The sequence below is a fragment of the Phacochoerus africanus genome, chromosome 14 (genome assembly GCF_016906955.1).
Source record: "Phacochoerus africanus isolate WHEZ1 chromosome 14, ROS_Pafr_v1, whole genome shotgun sequence".
In the NCBI taxonomy this organism is placed as follows: domain Eukaryota; kingdom Metazoa; phylum Chordata; class Mammalia; order Artiodactyla; family Suidae; genus Phacochoerus; species Phacochoerus africanus.
In genome coordinates this window covers 22044901-22064419 of record NC_062557.1, presented here as the reverse complement: position 1 = coordinate 22064419, position 19519 = coordinate 22044901, and the positions used below count along the sequence as shown (strand labels likewise).

General features: G+C 55.8%; 1 protein-coding gene across 1 annotated transcript; it reads right to left on the bottom strand.

Annotated features, from left to right (window-relative positions):
• Positions 1 to 6943: 6943 nt before the first annotated feature.
• On the bottom strand, positions 6944 to 18727 carry CCR7 (C-C motif chemokine receptor 7). The gene is made up of 3 exons (XM_047758004.1): positions 18650 to 18727; positions 12099 to 12151; positions 6944 to 8980 (listed from the first exon to the last, which is right to left on the bottom strand). Exons 1-3 carry the CDS (start codon positions 18657 to 18659, stop codon positions 7901 to 7903), a joined length of 1143 nt encoding a protein of 380 aa, XP_047613960.1. The 5' UTR covers positions 18660 to 18727; the 3' UTR covers positions 6944 to 7900.
• Between the last annotated feature and the right edge of the window lie 792 nt (positions 18728 to 19519).

The window sequence follows — 19519 nt, the reverse complement described above, 5'->3', positions numbered from 1 at the left end:
TTCAAATGAAGACAGCTGAGCTTCATATCAGGTGTGGGCCCTTCTGAGCACAGGCCCCGTGTGACTGCTCGGGGTGTGTATATGTGTGACTATGCTGTGTGTGTGTGTGTGTGTGTGTGTGTGTGAGTGGGTGTGGGTGTGGTGGGTGGTGGTGGAGGGGGGCTGGGCATGAAATCTGAGCTCTCTCCTCACCACCCCCAGGCCAGGCCCCAGGCAGCTGCTGGGGTCTATCAAAGGAAAGGTGTGTTTTATTTTTGGCGCCTTGGCTGCCTCCTTCCACAGTGCCCCAGGGAGGCTTTTGTTTTACTGCCTGGGTGACAAGCACTTCCCTTCACCTGCTGCCACGGTGGCCCCACCAGAAACCACAGCTGGAGGTGGGGCAGCTTCCTCAGCCCCTCACCCACTCACTCTGGGCCTCTTCCAGGCCGCAACGACGCCGACGACGTGCCCAGAGCCCCGTCTGGCTGACCCCACCCAGACAAGGTACCTGGCAGCCCTTGGGAGCTGGAAGGGATGGTGGAGATTATAGAATCCAGTGCCCTCATCTCACGGCTAAGGAGGCCGAGGCCCAGAGAGAGGAGCTGACCTGCCCGTGTTGCCCACTCGGCCTGTGGCAGAGCCGGGACAATCAGCTCCCAAGCATAAAACCCCGCAGGGCGGGCCTGTGCGGGAAGCCTGTGGGGAGAGCAGGGCCCAAGGAGAGAAGGGGAGACCAGTGCTCAGGGAGCAGCCAAGACCTGGCTGCTGCCTAGTGTGGGGTCACATCCCCCTGGGCCAGCGAGGCTCTGTCTTTGTTATTTGCTTTTCCTTCTTCCTAAGTCAGAGCTCGGCGTCCAGGGGGTTTGGGAACAGTGGCTGTACCTAGCACAATGGCTGGCACAAAGGAGGGGCTCCATACATATTTGGCCATGAATAAAGAGTTATTTCTTTGGCCCCGTAAAGGAGTGTCCAGAGCATGGGCTTTGAAAGCCAGCTGGAACTGCCTGAAATCAGGGTAGCAGTGTGACTTCGACAAACTTCCTTAATCCCTCTGAGTCTCAATTGCCTATTTTCTATTTTTCTTCCTTTCTTCCTTTCTTTTTTTTTTCTGTCTTTTTAGAGCTGCATCCGCAGCACATGGAGGTTCCCAGGCTAGGGGTCGAATCGGACCTACAGCTGCTGGCCTACGCCACAGCCACAGCCACAGCCACAGCCACACCAAATCCGAGCCATGTCTTCAACCTACACCACAGCTCACAGCAACGCCGGATCCTTAACCTACTGAGTGAGGCCAGGGATCGAACCCGCAACCACATGTTTCCTAGGCAGATTTTTTTCCATGGTGCCACGATGGGAACTCCATCAACTGCCTATTTTCTAAATGGGACTCTAGGAGTTTCCACTGTGGTACAGTGGGTTAAGAATCTGGCTGCAGTGGCTCCGGTGGCTGCAAAGCACAGGTTCAATCCCTGGCCCGGAACAGTAGGTTAGAGGATCCGGTGTTACCTCAGCGGCAGTGTAAGTCACAGTTGTGGCTCGGATTTAACCCCTGGCCTGGGAACCTCTGTATGCTCCGGGTGCAGCCATTAAAAAAATAATAATAATAAAAATAAAATAAAATAGGATTCTAGTAGGGATATTGTGAGAATTAAATGGCATAAGATACGATGCTTAGTACAGTGTGTAGCACATGATAACATCCTAAGGAAGCTGTAGTTATTCTTGCTAGCTGTGTTACCGTAGGTGAGTTACACAAGCTCTCTGAACCTCAGTTTCCTCACCTGCTGTCACAGAATTCAGCAGGAGGTGGTGTATCTAGCACAGTCCTGGCACATCATAGGCACTGGGTACCCGTAAGCCCGTCCCCACTTCGAACTTAATACAGCCCCTCCCCCCGCCCCGCCTTCTTTGAGGTTCTGTTCTCTGAGGCTCTGTTTTCTGCATCCCTTCCATCACTCTCCACTCCTCGCCCCCACCCCCCCCACCCCCGCGCTCCCCTGCTATCACTCAGCTCTGTCTGACTCTCCCAGCAGTGAAAGCTCACAAGCTCCAAGTAGCCCAGGGTCTCCCCAAGGCTATGCGGGCCTGGGTGGGGTGGGGCCCGAACAGGTGTAGTTCTTGGATGAAAGTCCCAAGTTCTGCCTTTGACGAGATTGGAGGATCCCCAGGGGGGAGGGTCCAGGTCTGTGTCTTGTTCTGGGAGGGGCCGGCCGAGGGACGTATCCATCCGCCCAGAGCCTTCCATCCTTCTCCCACTCCCTTTTCCCTGGACTCCCGAGCTTGCCCACTGGGCAGGTGAGCATCTCTGAAGTGGAGGTGAGCTGAGCAGGTGTGCAGTGGAAAGAGGGGTCGGTGCGGGTGAGCCGGCGGTGTCCAGGGAGTAGGCTGCTGGGGAGGAGGGGTTGGAGGCAGAGTTGGTGCCCCTGTGGGTGGCTTCTGGTGCCTGGCTTGACCACTGGTCTTTGGTTATGTCCCCCAAGTCCCCCTAGTCCGGGAAGAAAAACGCACCCCTTGGGCTTTGCATGTGATCAGGTTGAGGCTCGGCACCGAGTGCCGTTTGCGTAAACCATACAAGATAAATGTGCCCGCGTTCCCAGGCCTCTTTTTAAACATTGGGAAAGACGTTGGGGACATTTCATCTGCAGCATCTGCAGAACTTCACAGTGTCAGGTATTTACTCAGAACAATGATCAACTCTTCTGTCCCGAGCAAGCACTGACCTTGGCACAGGAGGATCCTGGGACCAGTCCTGTTTCCTCTCCTGCCCTCTTGCCCTCCTACTGTCTGACCTTGAGACCTACTACTGCCTGAGAGGGAATGGGGCCGGCAGCCCCAGGCTGAGCCCGCGGGCACTCTGCCCTGCAGGGAAATGTTTATTTATTCAACGATGAGAACCTGGAGTTCACGCTGTGTAGTGGTCATTGTGACGCATAGAGCAGCCCAGCCAGTGGATTCCCCGGGGATGGGTGAACTACAGACAAAAACAAGGTTATGTTGAGGTCCCTGTTGTGGCTCAGCGGGTTAAGACCCTGACATAGTGTGTCCCTGAGGATGCAGGTTCAATCCCTCTCATCCTTAGACCACCCTGGCCCTCCTTCCTCCGCCTTCTTCTCATCACTCAGAATTCCTTCCCTCTCCCCATCTCATCTGCCTTAGCCCCCACCGCAGAGGCCAGCTTCCTCTCCCTCCAACAGTTCCCTCTCAATATAGAAATGCAACTGCGACCCCAACTCCCAGAGAAAGCCCTTTCTTGCTTTTTTTTTTTTGCATTTTTAGAATTAAAGTATAGTTGATTTACAATGTTGTGCAAATTATTTGCTGTACAGCAAAGCCATCCAGTCACATATATATATATATATATATATATATATATACACACACACACATTCCTTTTCTCTCTCTCTCTCTTTTTTTTTTTTTTTTTAAGGCTGCACCGTGGCATATGGAAATTCCCAGGCTAGAGGTCTAATCAGAGCTACAGCTGCTGGCCACAGCCACAGCAACCCAGACCCAAGCCACGTCTGCCACCTACATACACCACAGCTCATGGCAATGCCGGATCCTTAACCCACTGAGCAAGGCCAGGGATTGAACCCACGTCCTCATGGATACTAGTCAGATTTGTTTCTGATGAGCCATGACGGGAACGCCTATATATTCTTTTCTTTTCCTTAAAATTTTTTTTGATTTATATTTTTTAAATTACTCAATGAATTTTATTACATCTATAGTTGTACAACATTCCTCTTCTTCTGTCTTCCGTCATGGTCTATCCCAAGAGAATGGATGTAGTTCCCTGTGGAGAAGGTCCTTTCTTCGAAAGAACAGTTGCCTGATTTCTTTTGGACTTGCTGCCGTATGTCTTTTGCACTTTGTTCTCCCTGACCTTGTGGCAAAGGTGGGCACTACTGGAGGGGAGAGGAGACCTGGCCACAGGACAAGAGGGATGGGACCTGCCAGAGAAGAGCTAGGCAGTCTGGGAGGAGGCTGGTGTGTGCCAGGGTGGATGTGTAGGGATGTGTGAGTGACAATAGGAGGGTGGGGGGAAGAGCTCTGGGGCTTGGGAACCCAGCTTCGAGTTTCGAGTTTCGCAGTGCCAAGAGCTCGTGAGAGACCTCAGGCAAGTCCTTTCCCTCTCAGGGCCTCAGTTGACTCATCTGCATAATGGGTGGGCAGGGGAGACTAATCTCAAAGCTGCTCCAGCCCGATTTATAAAAATGTATGGGGAAGGAAATGAATTTGGTTTCCTTGTAGTTAGTGGCTTTTTTTTTTTTTTAAGCTATCATTTATTAAAAGTCTTTTTTTTTTTTTTTTTTGCTTTTTAGGGCCGCACCCGCAGCATATGGAAGTTCCCAGGCTAGGGAGTGAATCAGAGCTGCAGCTTCCGGCCTACACCACAGCCACAGCCATAGCAACTCAGGATCCGAGCTGCGTCGTCTGTGACCTACACCACAGCTCACGGCAACGCCGGATCCTTGACCCACTGAGCAAGGCCAGGGATCAAACCCTCTTGCTCATGGATACTAGTCAGGTTTGTTTCTGCTGCACCACCTTCTTATTAAAAGTCTTAATAATTACCAAGAACACTTTTTTTTTTTGGCATGCCCACAGCAAATGGAAATTCCTGCGCCAGGGATCAAACCTGAGCCACAGCAGTGACCTGAGCCACAGCAGTGTCCTAAGCCTCTGCAGTGACAGTGCTGGATCCTTAACCTACTGTGCCACAAAGAAACTCCCACCATCAACACTTTTGTACAGATTTCTAAGCATTGCATGTACATATGAATTCACTTACCCCTCACGACAACCCTTGGAGGTAGGTACGGTGATCAACCCCATTGTACAGATTAGGCAATCGAGGCACAGAGAGTGCAGCTGAGATTCAAACCACGCAATCTGGCTGCCCAGTCCTTGCTCCTCACACCGCACTCAACATTCCAGGCGCAGTGCTACATGTTTGCCAAATGCTGTCCATTCTGCAGTTGGGAAATCTGAGACTCAGAGGCGTTGAGCAACAGCTGAAGGTCACACAGCTGGGAAGCAGCAGAGATGAGATTCACCGCTGGCCGGGCTCCAGAGACTCTGCTCTCCCCCGCCTGCCTCCTGTAGTCCTGCCAGATCCTCAGGCCCCCAAAGCGAGTTTATCTACTATCCCTGGGTTGTACTATCATCCCTTAAAGCAAGTTAGTTCCTCCTTCTGGACCTCAGTTTTCCCAACTAGAGAATAACTGGGGTTGGACCAGTCGATTTTTGAGGTCCCTTGGAGTTCTGCAAGTCTGTGACTTGAGAGGTTGGGGCTTCTGGCTAATATGGCAGATCTGTAGCCTGGGGTTGTTACCAGGGAGGATGGGGGGGTGGGTTGCAGACGAGGGGCTGGAGGTGGAAAGAAGTGGGGGAACTGCAAGAGAGACAGCGGGGCCGTGGGGACTGTGAACCTGGGGAGATGGGGCAGGGCTATGAAGAAGATGGCAGAAAGAGAGAGAAAGAGAGGCCGGGGGAGGAGGAGTGAGGGCCTTCCTTCTTCCCAGCACCCCCACCGCCCACACCAAGTTCAGGCCAGGCATGTGAGAGAACCGGGTGAGGGAGCGGGGAGCAGGTCAGCAAACGGTCAAGGTCAGAGCTTCCGAGATACAGCAGTTTGGGGACTGAACACTGCTGGGAGTTTTGTAACTGCTTGGAGATGTCCAATTATTTTAGAAAAATGTATCGAAGCCGAGGTGGCGTGTTTGTGCGGTTGGCCTGGCTTCCTGTTCATGATTGCTCTGTTACATTCCTCTCCTTCAGGAACCCAGGATCATTTTCCCATCTGGAACCTCACTAGCATGTGCACGTCAGCGGCCCCCACACCCCCACATCCCAGTCCTGGTCGCCTCGGGGGGGCCCCCGGTGGCCCTGGGGTCACCCCTCCCGCCCCATGGCTCTCGCACCCTCGAAGCTGCACCTGTTAATATTTAACGCGGCTGCTGGTGCCACGGCTCCACGCTGCTGTGCCTGTGCCAGCGTTATCCTTCTCAGGGCATGGGTGCCCGTCTCGGAGGCCAGCTGACAAGTGGGGCCCAGGGCATCCCGAGGAGGGAGGTCATGTGATGTGCTTATGAGATGAGAGAAGGGGCAGCCTCCGTTTCCAACCAGGCTCTTTTCACTTTGGAAAATTGATGGCATCACCTTTTGCATGAGGGCCTCAGCTCCCCCCACCTCCAGACCGAGCCCCTGTAGCACCGTGCCCTTCGGACACTTCCTCATACGTCACAGTTCGGACTAACCTTTCTGGCTTGGGGAAGTCGGGGTCTGGGCTGCCATCAGGGCACCCAGTGACATGGATACTGGACCTGTGGTGGGGACAGTGGCAGTTCCTCCATCCTTGCCCCTCCACGGCGGGTACCCACACCACAGAAGGCCCGTTGCTGCGACGATGCTGTTGGCAGGGAAGGTCATGGGCGGACCTGGCTCTTGAGCATCCTGCAAAGGGTGCAGCCCATCACAGGGTCCCATCCCAAGCCCAGGATCCAGGATATTGTGGTAGGTGGAGGCCAGGGAGAGGCCCTCCCTCTGAACAGCAATTTTGAGAGCCGGAGGGGACCCATCAAAGGTCCGGGGCCCTAGGTCCAGACTGAGCTGGAACAGAGCAGCAGGATGGTGTGTAAAGGTGACCAAAGCTCCGGGACAGTTCCCAGCCATAGAGGTGACAGGGATAACTGGGTTCTTTTCAAAGCTCAGCTCAGACCAGCATCTCTGGGCCACTGCTGACCGCGCAAGCTTGGGTCCCATCCCATGAGCGCCTCGGGCCCCCCTTGCCCTTCTCTGCCTCTCTGGCCTGTGCCCTTGGAAGGGCCCAGAGCAAAGCTCAGCAGACCTCGTGGCTCTGAGCCCCTCCGAGCAGCGAGGCCTGGGGGAGAAGAGGGATGGGGGGGGGGACGTCAGGCGGGGTGTGGGGCTTGCAAAACAAGAACACTCTCATTTGCTATTTACCAAAAAATATTTTTTTCCCTTTCTTTTAAAGCTGTTGTTTCCTCAAAGGAAAACTTTTATTTGTGTACGAGTAAAACGTGCTCTCTTCATGACTTGAAAGCAGAACAGGATGAGAGATTTTTTTTTTTTGTCCCCGTCTAGCAAAGAACAAAGCAGCAGCTCTTTGGCCTGCAGCGGCCGGCACTGTCACCCACCCCTGGCCCCCTGACCTTCCTCCTGGCGCTCTCCTCCCACCCTAGCAGAGCTGAGACCTGAGACGGGCCAGCCCCAAGTCCTCTGTGCCCCAGAGCCCTGGCCTGTGGGAAAACACCACATCCCTTTGGCCTGGAGAGTCTGGGAGGCAGCAGCCTGAGGAGAGGCGGCAGGCGAGGGCGCTCGGGATGCTTGGAGCTTGTTTCTTGCTGGCTTGGATGACAGCAGAAAAAGAGAGATGGAGGGAGGGATTCCGAGAGTTGGTTGGACCCCTTCGCGTCCCCCTCCCCCTGCCCAGGCAAGAAGTTGCCCCCCTGTCTCTGGTCGCCTTGCTTTCTGGAAGAGGCTGCCTCCACCCTTGCATCGCGGGGAGGGCTTCTTTCGAGGCCAGAGGAAGAAGGTGCCAGGTCCCCTCCACCAGCCTAGCTCCCACCAACGCCTGCCCCTTCCCCCCGGAGGGTGTGAACTTGTCTTGGACCCTTGGTTTTGGGTGTGGGGACGGTGGCCTTGCTCTTGGAGTGTGGCAGGAGCTGGGGTGGCTCCTCTGCCACCCGTTTCTTGGCAGCCTGGGTTGAGGTAGCTAGGGTTGGGCTTCCTCTGTCTTCCGTGGCCTTGGGCTTTTCATCACGCGAGAAACCAGAATGGCCAGAACCGCCTTTCCTGCAGCGGCCGTCGGGTTCGGAGTCCCACCATCGCCCCCTCGACCCTGGGGTGGGGGTATCCCCGGGAGAGGAGCCTCTGGTCCAGGCGGAGGAGCCTCCTAGGGGGAGAAGGTGGTGGTGGTCTCGGCCTCGGCGCTCATGGAGGACCGCCGGGTGTGCCGGCACGAGGACCACTGGCGCAGCCGCTCCTGGCTGAGGCAGCCCAGGTCCTTGAAGAGCTTGAAGAGGTCGCTGCGGAACTTGACGCCGATGAAGGCGTACAAGAAGGGGTTGACGCAGCAGCGGACGCATGCCAGGCTGTAGGTGACGTCGTAGGCGATGTTGAGCTGCTTGCTGAGCTCGCAGCTGGTGCCGCTGGTGATGTTGAAATTGGCCACCGTCTGGGCCAGGACCACGCCGTTGTAGGGCAGCTGGAAGGCCACGAAGACCACGACCACGGCGATGATCACCTTGATGGCCTTGTTGCGCTCGAAGTTGCGCGCCTGGAGCAGGGTGCGGATGATGACGAGGTAGCAGAAGCTCATGGCCACCAGGGGGATCAGAAAGCCCACCACCATCTGGGCCACCTGGATGGTGATCAGGGCCTCCACGTGCTCGGTGATGAGCGAGCACCGGAGCGCCTGCTCGCTGCTGCTCTTCTGGGTGCCGCTGTACAGCAGCTCCGGCGTGGACAGCACCATGGCCAGCATCCAGATGCCCACGCAGGAGAGCTTGCTGATGAGAAGCACGCGGGCGCGGTGGCGGTGCGCCGACACGGCCTGCACGATGGCCACGTAGCGGTCGATGCTGATGCAGAGAAGCAGAAGCATGCCGCTGAAGAAGCTTATCTTGTAGATGCCGAAGATGAGTTTGCAGACGTGGACCCCGAAGACCCAGGACTTGGCCGCGCTGTATGCCCAGAAGGGAAGGGTCAGGAGGAAGAGGATGTCCGCCACGGCCAGGTTGAGCAGGTACGTGTCGGTCATGGTCTTGAGCCTCTTGAAATAGATGTAGGTCAGCATGACCAGCCCGTTGCCCAGCAGGCCCACGAAGCAGATGATGGAGTACATGGCCGGGAGGAACCAGGCCTTAAAGGTCCGCACGTCCTTCTTGAAGCACACGGACTCGTACAGCGTGTAGTCCACCGTGGTGTTGTCGCCGATGTAGTCGTCCGTGACCTCATCCTGGCACAGGCACACCTGCGGGGAAGCACCCAGGGGACACGCCGTCCCGCTTCGCTAAGCGGATCTAGCCCCCACTGCCCTGGGATTGTCCAGAGCCCCGGGTTCAAACTCTGCTCAGCATCACCTGCACATTCTCAGATACCCACCAAATCAAGACTCTCAGGGGCTGGGGGCCCAGGAATCGCCTTTTCTAAACTTCCCAGGGGATTCTGTGGTTTGACCTTGTGTTTCCTGCATTTCGACATGCAGGAGGTCCCGTCGTGGCTCAGCAGAAATGAATCTGACTAGCATCCATGAGGACGCAGGTTTGATCCCTGGCCTCACTCGGTGGGTTAAGGATCCGGCATTGCCTTGAGCTGTGGTGTAGGCTTGGATCCTGAGGTGCTGTGGCTGGTGGCATAGGCCGGCGGCTACAGCTCTGATTGGACCCCTAGCCTGGGAACCTCCACATGCTGTGGGTGCGGCCCTAAAAAGACAAAAAGACCCCCCCCCCAAAAAAAATTTCAACATGCATATGACCTAGGGGATCTTGTCCAGATGATTTCAGAGGCCTGGTGCAGTTCTGATAAGTAGCCAGGGTCTGATTTTTCGAGCTCAGAGAGACTTGACCTGACACGTGCAGACAGTGAACCGGAAGGAGTCTGGGCTTTGGGGTCTCGTGAGCCTGGAGCTGGTTAAACACACTTCAGCTCTCCAAGCCTCAGCTTTCTCGTCTGTGAAATGGAGATAGGTGCCTCTCCATGTAGTTGCTGCGAGCTTCCTCACCCAGGTTCTGGCACCATTGTGTCTCCATGGAGGTTTTATTTGGCCCACAGGAAGCTCCAGGAGAGTGGGGTTGTGTGTCTTTCTTTCTGAGCCTCTTTTGGAACCTCGTAGAAAGAACTTCCTGGCGGAGGAGGCCCTACAAAAACACCCCAACTTTTGAGGGCAAATGCCCCGTGGGCTAATTTGAGGGGGGGCCTTGAGTGAGAAGAGAGGAAGGCAAAGCCCCATTAAGAGGCCACAAAGCCCTGGTCTGGGGCAAGCTGCTGAGATCCTAGGTGGTGAGCGACTTGAAGACTTACGGATCCCCAGGGCCCGAGGCACACAGCACCCCACATGCAGCGGGAGCTCCGGCGATGTGGGCCCAAGCACTGACCTCCACGGCTCTCTCAGGAGCGGATGGTGGGGCCGCAGCCGCAGCTGTGACAGAGTCTTCTCGGGCCCAGGAAGGAATCGCAGTCCTGTCTCCACCCTCCCTGTGTGCTGCCATCCCCCCCACCCGCTTGCTGTCTCTTCTGGCAGATCCCAATCTGCCGGGCTCAGCTGCTCTGGGCTTTTTTTAGCCTAACTGCAGGGCTGGGTGAAGGTTCAGGCAGCCTGCTGTGATTTTATCAATGAAGGAGAGGGGACAGCCTTAGCTGAGCTGTCCGGGCTGGGGGCTGGGCTGGAGGGGAGCTTCAGGAAGCTCCTGGCCCTTCCTCTGAGAATTGGGCCTTGGGCAGCTCCATGGGATAGACTGTCATAAATTGTGGAATTGGAGGGGCTCTAGAGATGAGAAAGGGGGGCTCTGGGAGAAGCGATGGAGCCGCTCAAGGTTACTCAGCCAGCAGGGGACCCCAATTTCCTGGCTTCCCTGCATCCTGTCTCTTTCTCACGTCCACATTCCAGACGCTGCCTGGGGACAGGCTGAGGACCAGATCATGTCCAGGAGGCTTTTCTGGGGAGCATGGCTATTTCGAGAAGAAATGTCGGTGGCAACCCCTTTTCCCTTTTCTGGGTGCAATCACCACCTGGGAGTCCTGGAAGAGGCTGGCTGCCCTTGATCACTCGGGGTAAGGCCCCAAGGCCTCAGTCTGGGGTCCCAGGACATGATGGGGTTCTGGGCTTCGGAGAGCTGTACACCTGGCCTCTACCAAACCTACTTCCCACCGCCCCATCCTGCCTCCTCTTTCCTTCTTTATATCCACCCCCTCACCAGGGGCCACCAGGTTTGACGTCTCTGCAGCCCACAGCCCCACCACATCCTGCCCCTTTGAGCCACTCCCACATCCCTGCCCCCCAAAGAGAAGGATGAGCCCAGCTGTCCCTCGTCCCTTCCCCAACCTTCCAGGCTCCACTGGTAGCGCTCCAGCCCCTCCGGAGCCCTGGAAACCGGGGAGGAAGGGGAGGGAGTGGTGATGGGCAGGGGGCCAGGCTGTGGGCTGCCGCCCAAGCTCCAGGGGGCCTCTGGGATGGGGTTTTGGGAACAGTGCCCAGCCTGGGGCCTGCCTCTGGCCGGAGCTCCTGGAAAGCTGCCTCTCTGGCCTGCAGAGCCTGGGAAAGAGCCAGAATCCGAGGCACAGCCTCTCCAGCTCTGGCCTCAGCCGCCCCCTCCCCCTCCAAGTGAGCTCCCCCACCACCAACAAATGGGGAAGCAGCGACTCCCTGAGTTAGTTTCTTCTAACTCTGGTACTTGGTGGGGGCAGATTTTCTGTCTCCAGTTCTGGGGTTAAGAAGCTGAAACCTGTAAACTGGGGGCGGGGGTGGGGGTGGTGCTTTGCTCCCACAGAGCTCAGGGCTCTGAGAAAGGATGTGCTCCAGGCCCCCCATCCCCTGCCCCCCACTGCCACCATAGAGGCTCAGGGCTCGGAACAGTTTCTTTGTTTCACAAAGGGGACTGGGCCTTCAAGGGGAGCCTCTGGCTGGAGGCTGGGGGAGGGAGGCCTCTCGGGTGATAAGATAAAAACCAGCTCACATAGGAAGATTAACAGGCGTGGGTGTGGTTGCAAAACCCAGGAACCTCACCGCTTTTGCTTTTGGCAGCTCTTCTCTCTCCAAGAACTCAAAGAACTCAGGTGGAGCCCACGTTTCTGTCTCCAGGATGGGGTGCGGGAAAGTGGGCTGGGGAGGGGAGGTAACTTGCTTCCCCCCACGTTTTCATGTAAACGGAGTAAAGGAGGTGCAGGGAACCCCTGTGGCTTTCTAGGGTCCCTCAGCAGATAGAGAGGGGCAGCCATCAGCTTCATGAACGGCAAATGGGTGTCTGGGTCTGTTTCTTTCCAGTAAACGCCCGGTGGTTCCACCAGAACCCCAGGGCTGGGGTCGGGGGAGGGCTGGGCTCAGGGAAGAGGGCGTGGGGGCCGGGAGGGAGTGTCCTTGACGGCGACCTCACCTGGAAAATGACAAGGAGAGCCACCACCAGCAGGCTCTTCTTCATCGGCTTCCCTGCAGGGGACAAGGTGAGAGTTAGTGCTTGGCCGGGATGGCTCTCGGTGATGAAAAAGGGCCATGGAGACGGGAGCCTGTGGGGAACTCAGCACACACTCCAGGTGCCATGTTTGCCCGGAACCCGGCCGTGCCTTGGAGCCCCGGGCCCAGGCTCCCTGCCCTCGCCTCCTTTCCCGCTCCACTCCCCAAGGTCCTGCAAAGGAGCTGGATCCGAGGCAGGCCACCCTGCCCCTGGCTCTGGGCCTCTCCTGGAGCGGGGAAGCCCACTCGGGCTTAGACCACCCTTCAAGGCTGAGCTTCACTTGACCTTGACTCCCGGGTCAGAGAGGCTCCCTCATGCTCCAGGTTATACAGAAAACAAAGCCCCAAAGTGGAGGTGGTGGAAATGGTGTGTGTGTGGTGTGTGTGTGTGTGTGTGGTGTGGTGTGTGTGTGTGTGTGTGTGGTGTGGTGTGTGTGTGTGTGTGGTGTGTGTGTGTGTGATGTGTGGTGTGGTGTGTGTGTGGCACATGTGTGTGTGGTGTGGTGTGGTGTGTGTGGTGTGATGTGGTGTGTGGTGTGGTGTGTGCGTGGTGTGTGTGTGTTGCACACTGCTGGGGTGCCAGGAGCCAGTGGGGAGCATTTCTCCTGAACCCAGGTGAGTGGGCAGCCACATGTGAAGCCCTGAGAGTTTTCTGAGGGAGGCCGGATGAGGAAGAATTTCGCAGAGCCTGATGGCGGACTGCTCCTTCCTGGCCTCTCAAGGACAGATAGGAAGGTTCCTGGGGGACCCACGAGGCTTTGCCGCAGCCCGTCATCCAGCTGACATCCATCCAGCGCTGACTGGCTGTCCACCTGGCCCACCCACGCCGACAGCCTGCCTTTGGGGCCGGGACCTCGTCCCTTCTACCCAGTGCAGACCCAGCACTGAGGGGGTTCCCAGGGAACTGTGTGCTGCTGAGTGAATGAATGAATGAATGAATGTCCGCTTGCCCTTCTTCCAAGGTGCCCTGAGGGGACCCTGCCCTGTGGCCCTGTGGGTAAAATGGAGACTATTCCCTGTGGTAGCTACCCCCCCCCACTTTTTTAGGGCCAAACCCTCAGCATATGGAGGTTCCCAGGCTAGGGGTTGAAGGAGCTGCAACTGCCAGCCTACACCACAGCCACAGCAACGCCAGATCCGAGCCTTGTCTTCCACCTACACCACAGCTCACAGCAATGCTGGATCCTTAACCCACTGATCGAGGCCAGGGATCGAACCTGCATCCTCCTGGATACTAGTCTGATTTGTTTCCACTGCGCCACAACAGGAACTCCCTCCCTTTTTTTTTTTTTTTGACTGAAGTGTGTAGATACATTTTCTCTTCTTTAACTTTTTTCATGGGAGACGGTGAGAGGGAAGCACGCTGGCTGTGGGAAGGGCCCTTGCCTAACTTGCCCAGAGCAGGGTCAGAGCCTCAGCACTTTCTGGAAGCTAGGAGGCTCTCCTTGGGTCTGAAGAGCAGGTTGGGACCCCAGGTTCTCCCAAGGCCTCTTGTGGGACCTGGTGGCTCAGTCTTGCTTTGTGGCTGAGCTGAATCCTGGACCCAGAACTTATCTCCTCCGAGGTCTGAGCAGGGCGCACAGTTCATCAGGTAATTTATATGGAAGCTGCGTCTTTCTTAACAGCCTGGGAGCCATGCCCTCCTCACCTTTGTAGCTCCCTTCCTATAACTGGACTGGCCCACAGGAGAGACTCTAACCGTGATGCCAGGAATGAGTACAGGGCAGGACTAGCCCAGCCCACTGCACCTCCAGTTTCAGAAGGGTCAATAGAGAAATGCTTGGGACCCTTCTTCTGGCCCCTTCTGAGGACTTGGGGGGCCCGGGTTCTAGCAAGCAAGAGGTTCTGCTTCCCAAGAAGCAGCGCAGCACAGTCTCACGGATTCTGTGTCCTTGACCACAGCGCCACCTGCTGGAAATATCGTGACACGACACCCAAGTTGCAGTATCGCTCGAGAGAGCGTGCCTAACGCCGCCGGATTCTGGGCTTGGGGGATTCTGGGAAAAGGGGCGAGGACATGGAGCCACATAAATAAACAAGTACTTCTCCCGAGTTATGCTGCATGCTACTGCGAGACACGCCTTCCTAAAGCGCATCTCTGAAGTCAACCCCCATCGCGCCCTCCTCCCAAATCCTTAGGACCTCTCTACCCAGCCGTAAGCGTGATGCTCAGATACCAAGCGTGGCAGTCAAGCCCGCCTCTGTCTACTTGGACCTGCCTTGGTAGCTGTGTCTTCTATTTCTGGGGACGGGCACCCACTGTCCCATCATCCCTAGCTTGCACTTGAGTATTTGCAGGCCTGGGGGCGGGGGGCAGGAATGGATCCCGTGCAACATCGCAGCTCCTTTCCCTCGTCGCCTGTTCTGGCCGAAATACCCCGCGAGCTCTTGAACCTGAGTCCCCCTCTCTACCTCTAAGCACACTCTCTTCAGGGTCCAACGCGCTGCCCGTCCTCCACTGACTCATCTTGGTGTGAAGCGCTCGAGGTTTCTTTGAACACGTACACGTCTTTCGGTTACTCTAGAGAAAGCCCGCTCTGACTGTCAGTGAGAACTGAGAAACCTCAAAGTTTTGATGTCACAACGGGTGAAATACGAGGAGCAAGAGTTGTGTTTCTATTTTACTCCATCAATCCCCTCTCTTGGGCCCTGGCCCAGTTCTTCACCTCAGTCTGGGGGAGGGGAGGGGAGGAGGGGGGGGTTGGGGTGTGGGTATAGATGGGGTCTCATTCCAGGTGTGTTGGAGGTGGTAGATGGGCTGGGATCTTACAGGACCAGAATAGGCTGTTTTCAAGACAGGTGACCAAATTGGAACTTATGGAAACTCTGGTGTGGGTGGCAGAGGGGGGGCCTGGTCAACGGCCTTGACTCAAATTATTTCTGTCTGTTACAAAGTCATAAAGCAACCGACCTTGGGCAGCAGCCTGGGTAGAACCAGAGAAGCTGGACATCTCCGGGGGTTGAGGAGTGGTTGACTTATGTGTTGGGTGTTTTCTGAGTTCTTGAGTTTCTAGTAATGATCACAATGAGAAGGAAATTCCCTAGAACTCCAACCTTAGCTCCCAGCTAGAGAAACTAGAGATTAGTAACTTTCCCAGAGTCATACAACTGGCCATTGGTGGGGCTGGGCTTTGAATCCATCTAACTTCAGAAATCACACCCCTAACTTCTCTTCCCTGCTGTCGCTCTGGCTTCATGTACCTCTTCTTCCTAACATCCTGTGAGTTACCTCTTGGGAGTCCCATTCTATATTCCAGAAAAGAGAGACCCAGAGAGGTTAAGCCACTTGTCTGTGATCACACAGCTGCTAAGCAATGGATCTGAAAACTGAATGGCCCTCTTGCTCCTTCCTTTCTGATGAGCCTGCTGTGTTTAGGGGCCTGTGTGGAGCATAAAGGGAGGCCTCACTCTTCTCCATCCCCCTGGCCACCCAGTTCTGTTGCTTCTCTCCCCAAATATCTCAGAGCTGGCCCCTGACAGAAGGCTTTGCGCTCCGGAGTTCCTCTGAAACACAAGTCATGTCCTTTAACTCCCCTAGTTGAAATAGAAAACTCTTCACTGGCTCCTCATTGCTTTCAGGAAAAAGCAGTAATGTTTTAGCAATGCCGCACGGAATCTTAAAGATCAGCCCACCTGTCCTTCCTTCTGACTCTCTTCCTTCCCTCCTCCTTGGCATGGCCGGTTCTTTCTACCCTCCTCAGCTTGCTTCTTTCTTGTCTCCACTAGCTTTGGCCAGAGCTGACCAGCTGGGAGCCTGCAGTCTGAGTCCCCAGGATCTTCTGCTTGGCTACTTGGAGTTTGCAAAAGCAAACAAACAAAATGGATCTGGATGCCTTTATGTGGGGCTTATCCCCTCCGCGAATCAATTCCCTCCCCTCCCCTCCATTTACTACATCTTATGCCCATTCCCTCAATGACATTATCGGTCTCTGATGGTGATCAAGTTTGCTCCCCCTGCCGCATCCTGGACCCCTTGCTCCTCCTTGTCTGGTGTGATAACTCCTGCACGTCCTTCAAAACCCAACCTAAATGCTCCCCTGACGCATATTCACTGTTCTCTTCTTGGAGTTTCATAATCAACCTGCTCTTACCCCACTTGCACTGTCTCTTCCCCTGGCTTGCAGTGGTTTATTGACATCATGTGTCTCTTCCCCAACACACGAGACCGATCGTGTCTGAATTCCTCCACCGTGGCAGTTGCCTGAAAGTACCGAGCAAAGAGGAGCCGCCAGGCTCCCTGCAGCCAGGCTCCCCGAAGGCCGGGAGGGATTGGCCCTGAATTCCTTCAGCATCCCCTCTACTGCCATCCCTGCAGGAGATGAGTTTCTCACAGCTCGTTTTTCTCTTCTCTGCTTTCTAACCGAGGAAGATTCTAACGGAGGCCTTAGGCCCCATTTCTTGAAGATGGGGAAGGCGCCTCAGGGTTGCTCATTCAAATCATGAAAAAGACCAGCTCAGCCTTGTTGGGTGTTTTCATTTTGTGTAACAGAAACTTGGCCGACAAAGAGAGAGAAACAGATCCTTCGTGGTCCACCCGCCGTACCAACGGCTGGAGCCCCAGAGACTGATCTGAGCAAAGCACCTCAGTGGTGTCCCCTCCTACCAGTATTTGGGGCTCGGCCCGCCAGCCGTTGGGGCTCTCTCGAATTGAGTGAAGCAGCGGAAACATCCCTTTCTCCTGGACCAGAGGTCTCCTGCCCTAAAGGAACCTTCTTCCTCGAATTAATGCCCGTGAATCTGGCATCACCCCACCTAGTCTTGGAAGAGATCCCTCCATGCTGCCCCGGGCCTGCTCTCACGGCTCGTTGAGTCTGCCGTGGGCATCTCTCCGACTCTGTGCTCAGTCATTTCATGGCTTGACATTGACTGAAGCTTAAGATCAGCTATGGCGGGAAAATTTACACCGTGGAAATTGGCATGCACTACAATTCAGGGGAGCCGGTTTTGCAGCCTTTACCAGCACACCACGGGGACCTGCTTGCCTTCCTTTGTGGAGGTCAAACCCAGAGGCAGGAGTGGGGTCTCTAAGGGATGACATCTGCATTCTGGGACTGCGGTCAGTATGGGTGGGCGTCTGGGGAGTGGGATTAGAGGGCAGGCTGCTGGGAGGAGGGGACGTTGGAAGAGGTTTTTAAAAAACTAAAATGAGATGTTCCTGCTGTGGCACAATGAGATCAGTGGTGTCTTGGGAGCACTGGGCCACGGGTTTGATCCCGCACGGTGGGTGCTGCAGCTTCAGGTTAGTTTGCAACTCCAGCTCGGATCTGATCCCTGGCCTGGGAACGCCATATGCCTCAGGGTGGCCAATAACACCCCCCCATCAGAGTTTTTGATGCCATTCATTCATTCACTCCACAGACATTTTCTGCTCATGTCCCCAAAACACCTGGGGATCAGAGGTGCGAGAATCAGACCTTGCCAGCTCAATGGGACAGCCACTTTAGCCCTTCAACGGCTGTTCACCAGGCCCACCCAGGGTTCTGGGTGGGAGAGAAAAGCAGGCATGAAGGCAAGAGGCTGTGGTGTGGTGGGGAGGGGTGAGGACAGCACAGGGAACCTTCACTTTTTAAAGCCAACCCCTTGTGGCTTTGAGGCTGCCGTGGTGCTTTGCTTGCTGGCGAGAATGAGCTGCCCAAGAACCTGGCCTTTGTAGCCTCAGCCGAGATTTATAAGTGGGGGCCTCCAGAGCTGGATGAACGCCCCCAGGACCCCCTTAGGGCATCCCTTGGATTCCCTCTGGTTAAGAGGTTAGAAGAGAGGTCGGGCTTTTTCAAGGAAAGAGTCAGCTCCCCAGGTAGAAAAAGTGAGTGGGGCTGGGGGTTGTGCTGGAGGCCCTGGCTTCCCCTCAGCGTCTCATTTCAGGCTGCCCACCCAGCCTTTGACTTGCAAGAGGCTCGCCCGTGGCAGCAGAGAGAAAACACACTCCGCTTGCGGGGTGTTGCCTGGCTCCCTCTGCACAACGCCCTCACCTTTAATCTGCTCTTCCTCGTAACCCCAAGAGAGCAGAGAGTCTAGTCTCTATTTCGCAGGGGAGAAAGGTGGGGATCGGAGGGGGAATGGAGGGTCCGGGGCCCTCCAGGGAGAATTTCCTCGGTTGAAATAGGTCCCAGAGAGCCTCACCCATCAGCCTGGTCTGAGACTGCTTGAGTGCTGTCCAGATCTCCAGCAACTCCAGCCCGGCCGCCTTTTGCAATCCCTACTGCTCCGGAACGATACGACCTCCTTGACTTTCCTGGGGCCAGTGGCTACTCCCTGCCCCAGGCCTGAAAGGCGCACCCTTGGTGCCTGGGAGAACAAAGTGGTATTCCGGGAGCAGCCACTGATCCCCACCAAAGCCACTTGATTCCTCTGGGAGGCTCCCCCAGGTCTTCCACCCCATCCTCCACCCGCCCCCCCTCATTCCACAAGATCGGTCTGGGTGATGAAAGGCCCCCAGTTGCTGTTCTTTCTCACCCTGGGGGGAGGCTCACTCACCCAGGTCCATGTCACTCTTGGCTGCTGAAACCACACAGGAAGGTTGTGCCGGGCCTCTGTCTGGGGAGGAAGTGGTAGGAGCCCCTTTTAAGCTTGTGAGAGGAGCCACCCTCTTCCCTGCCCCTCCCACCCCGCTCCTCCCTCCAGTCCTGCCTCACTTGGGGTCTGGACTCAGGTGCCTCCTGGGACCAAGGCGTGTGAGGTGTAGGAGAAAGTGACAGAGAGTGACGGTCCCACTCACTCATCATAGGATCATGAATCATCAGGTTATTTACATTCAAAAAGCCCCCAGGGCAGGCCATCTGGTCCCAGACAGGGGCCCAGCCCAAAGCAGGGGAGGGGGGGGCCATGTATTGATTGGACACCTGTTTCTAGCCTGAGTACCACGTGCCCGGGGGAAGTGAGAGATCCATCCCTGTCCTTCCCTTGCCCGATCAGCTTCACGGACTACGCTTCCCAAACTTCTTTGCCCCCTGGCTTTTGGGCTGGTTTGGCCAATGGGAGACACTGACAGATGGTGGAAGCCAAAAGGGTAGGGATGTGGCAGGGTGTTTCTTTTTTTCCCTTTTTCCTTTTTCTTTTTGCTTTTTAGGGCCACACCTGCAGCATGTGGAGGTTCCCAGGTTAGGGGTCTAATCGGAGCTGGAGCTGCTGGCCTCCACCAGAGCCACGGCAATGCAGGATCCGAGCCGAGTCTGCGACGTACACCACTGCTCACGGCAACGCCAGATCCTTAACCCACTGAGGGAGGCCAGAGATCGAACCTGCAACCTCATGGTTCCTAGTTGGATTTGTTTCCACCATGACGGGAACTCCTTTTCTTTTCTTCTTTCTGTTTCCTTTTCTTGCCTTCTTTCTTTTCTTCTTCTT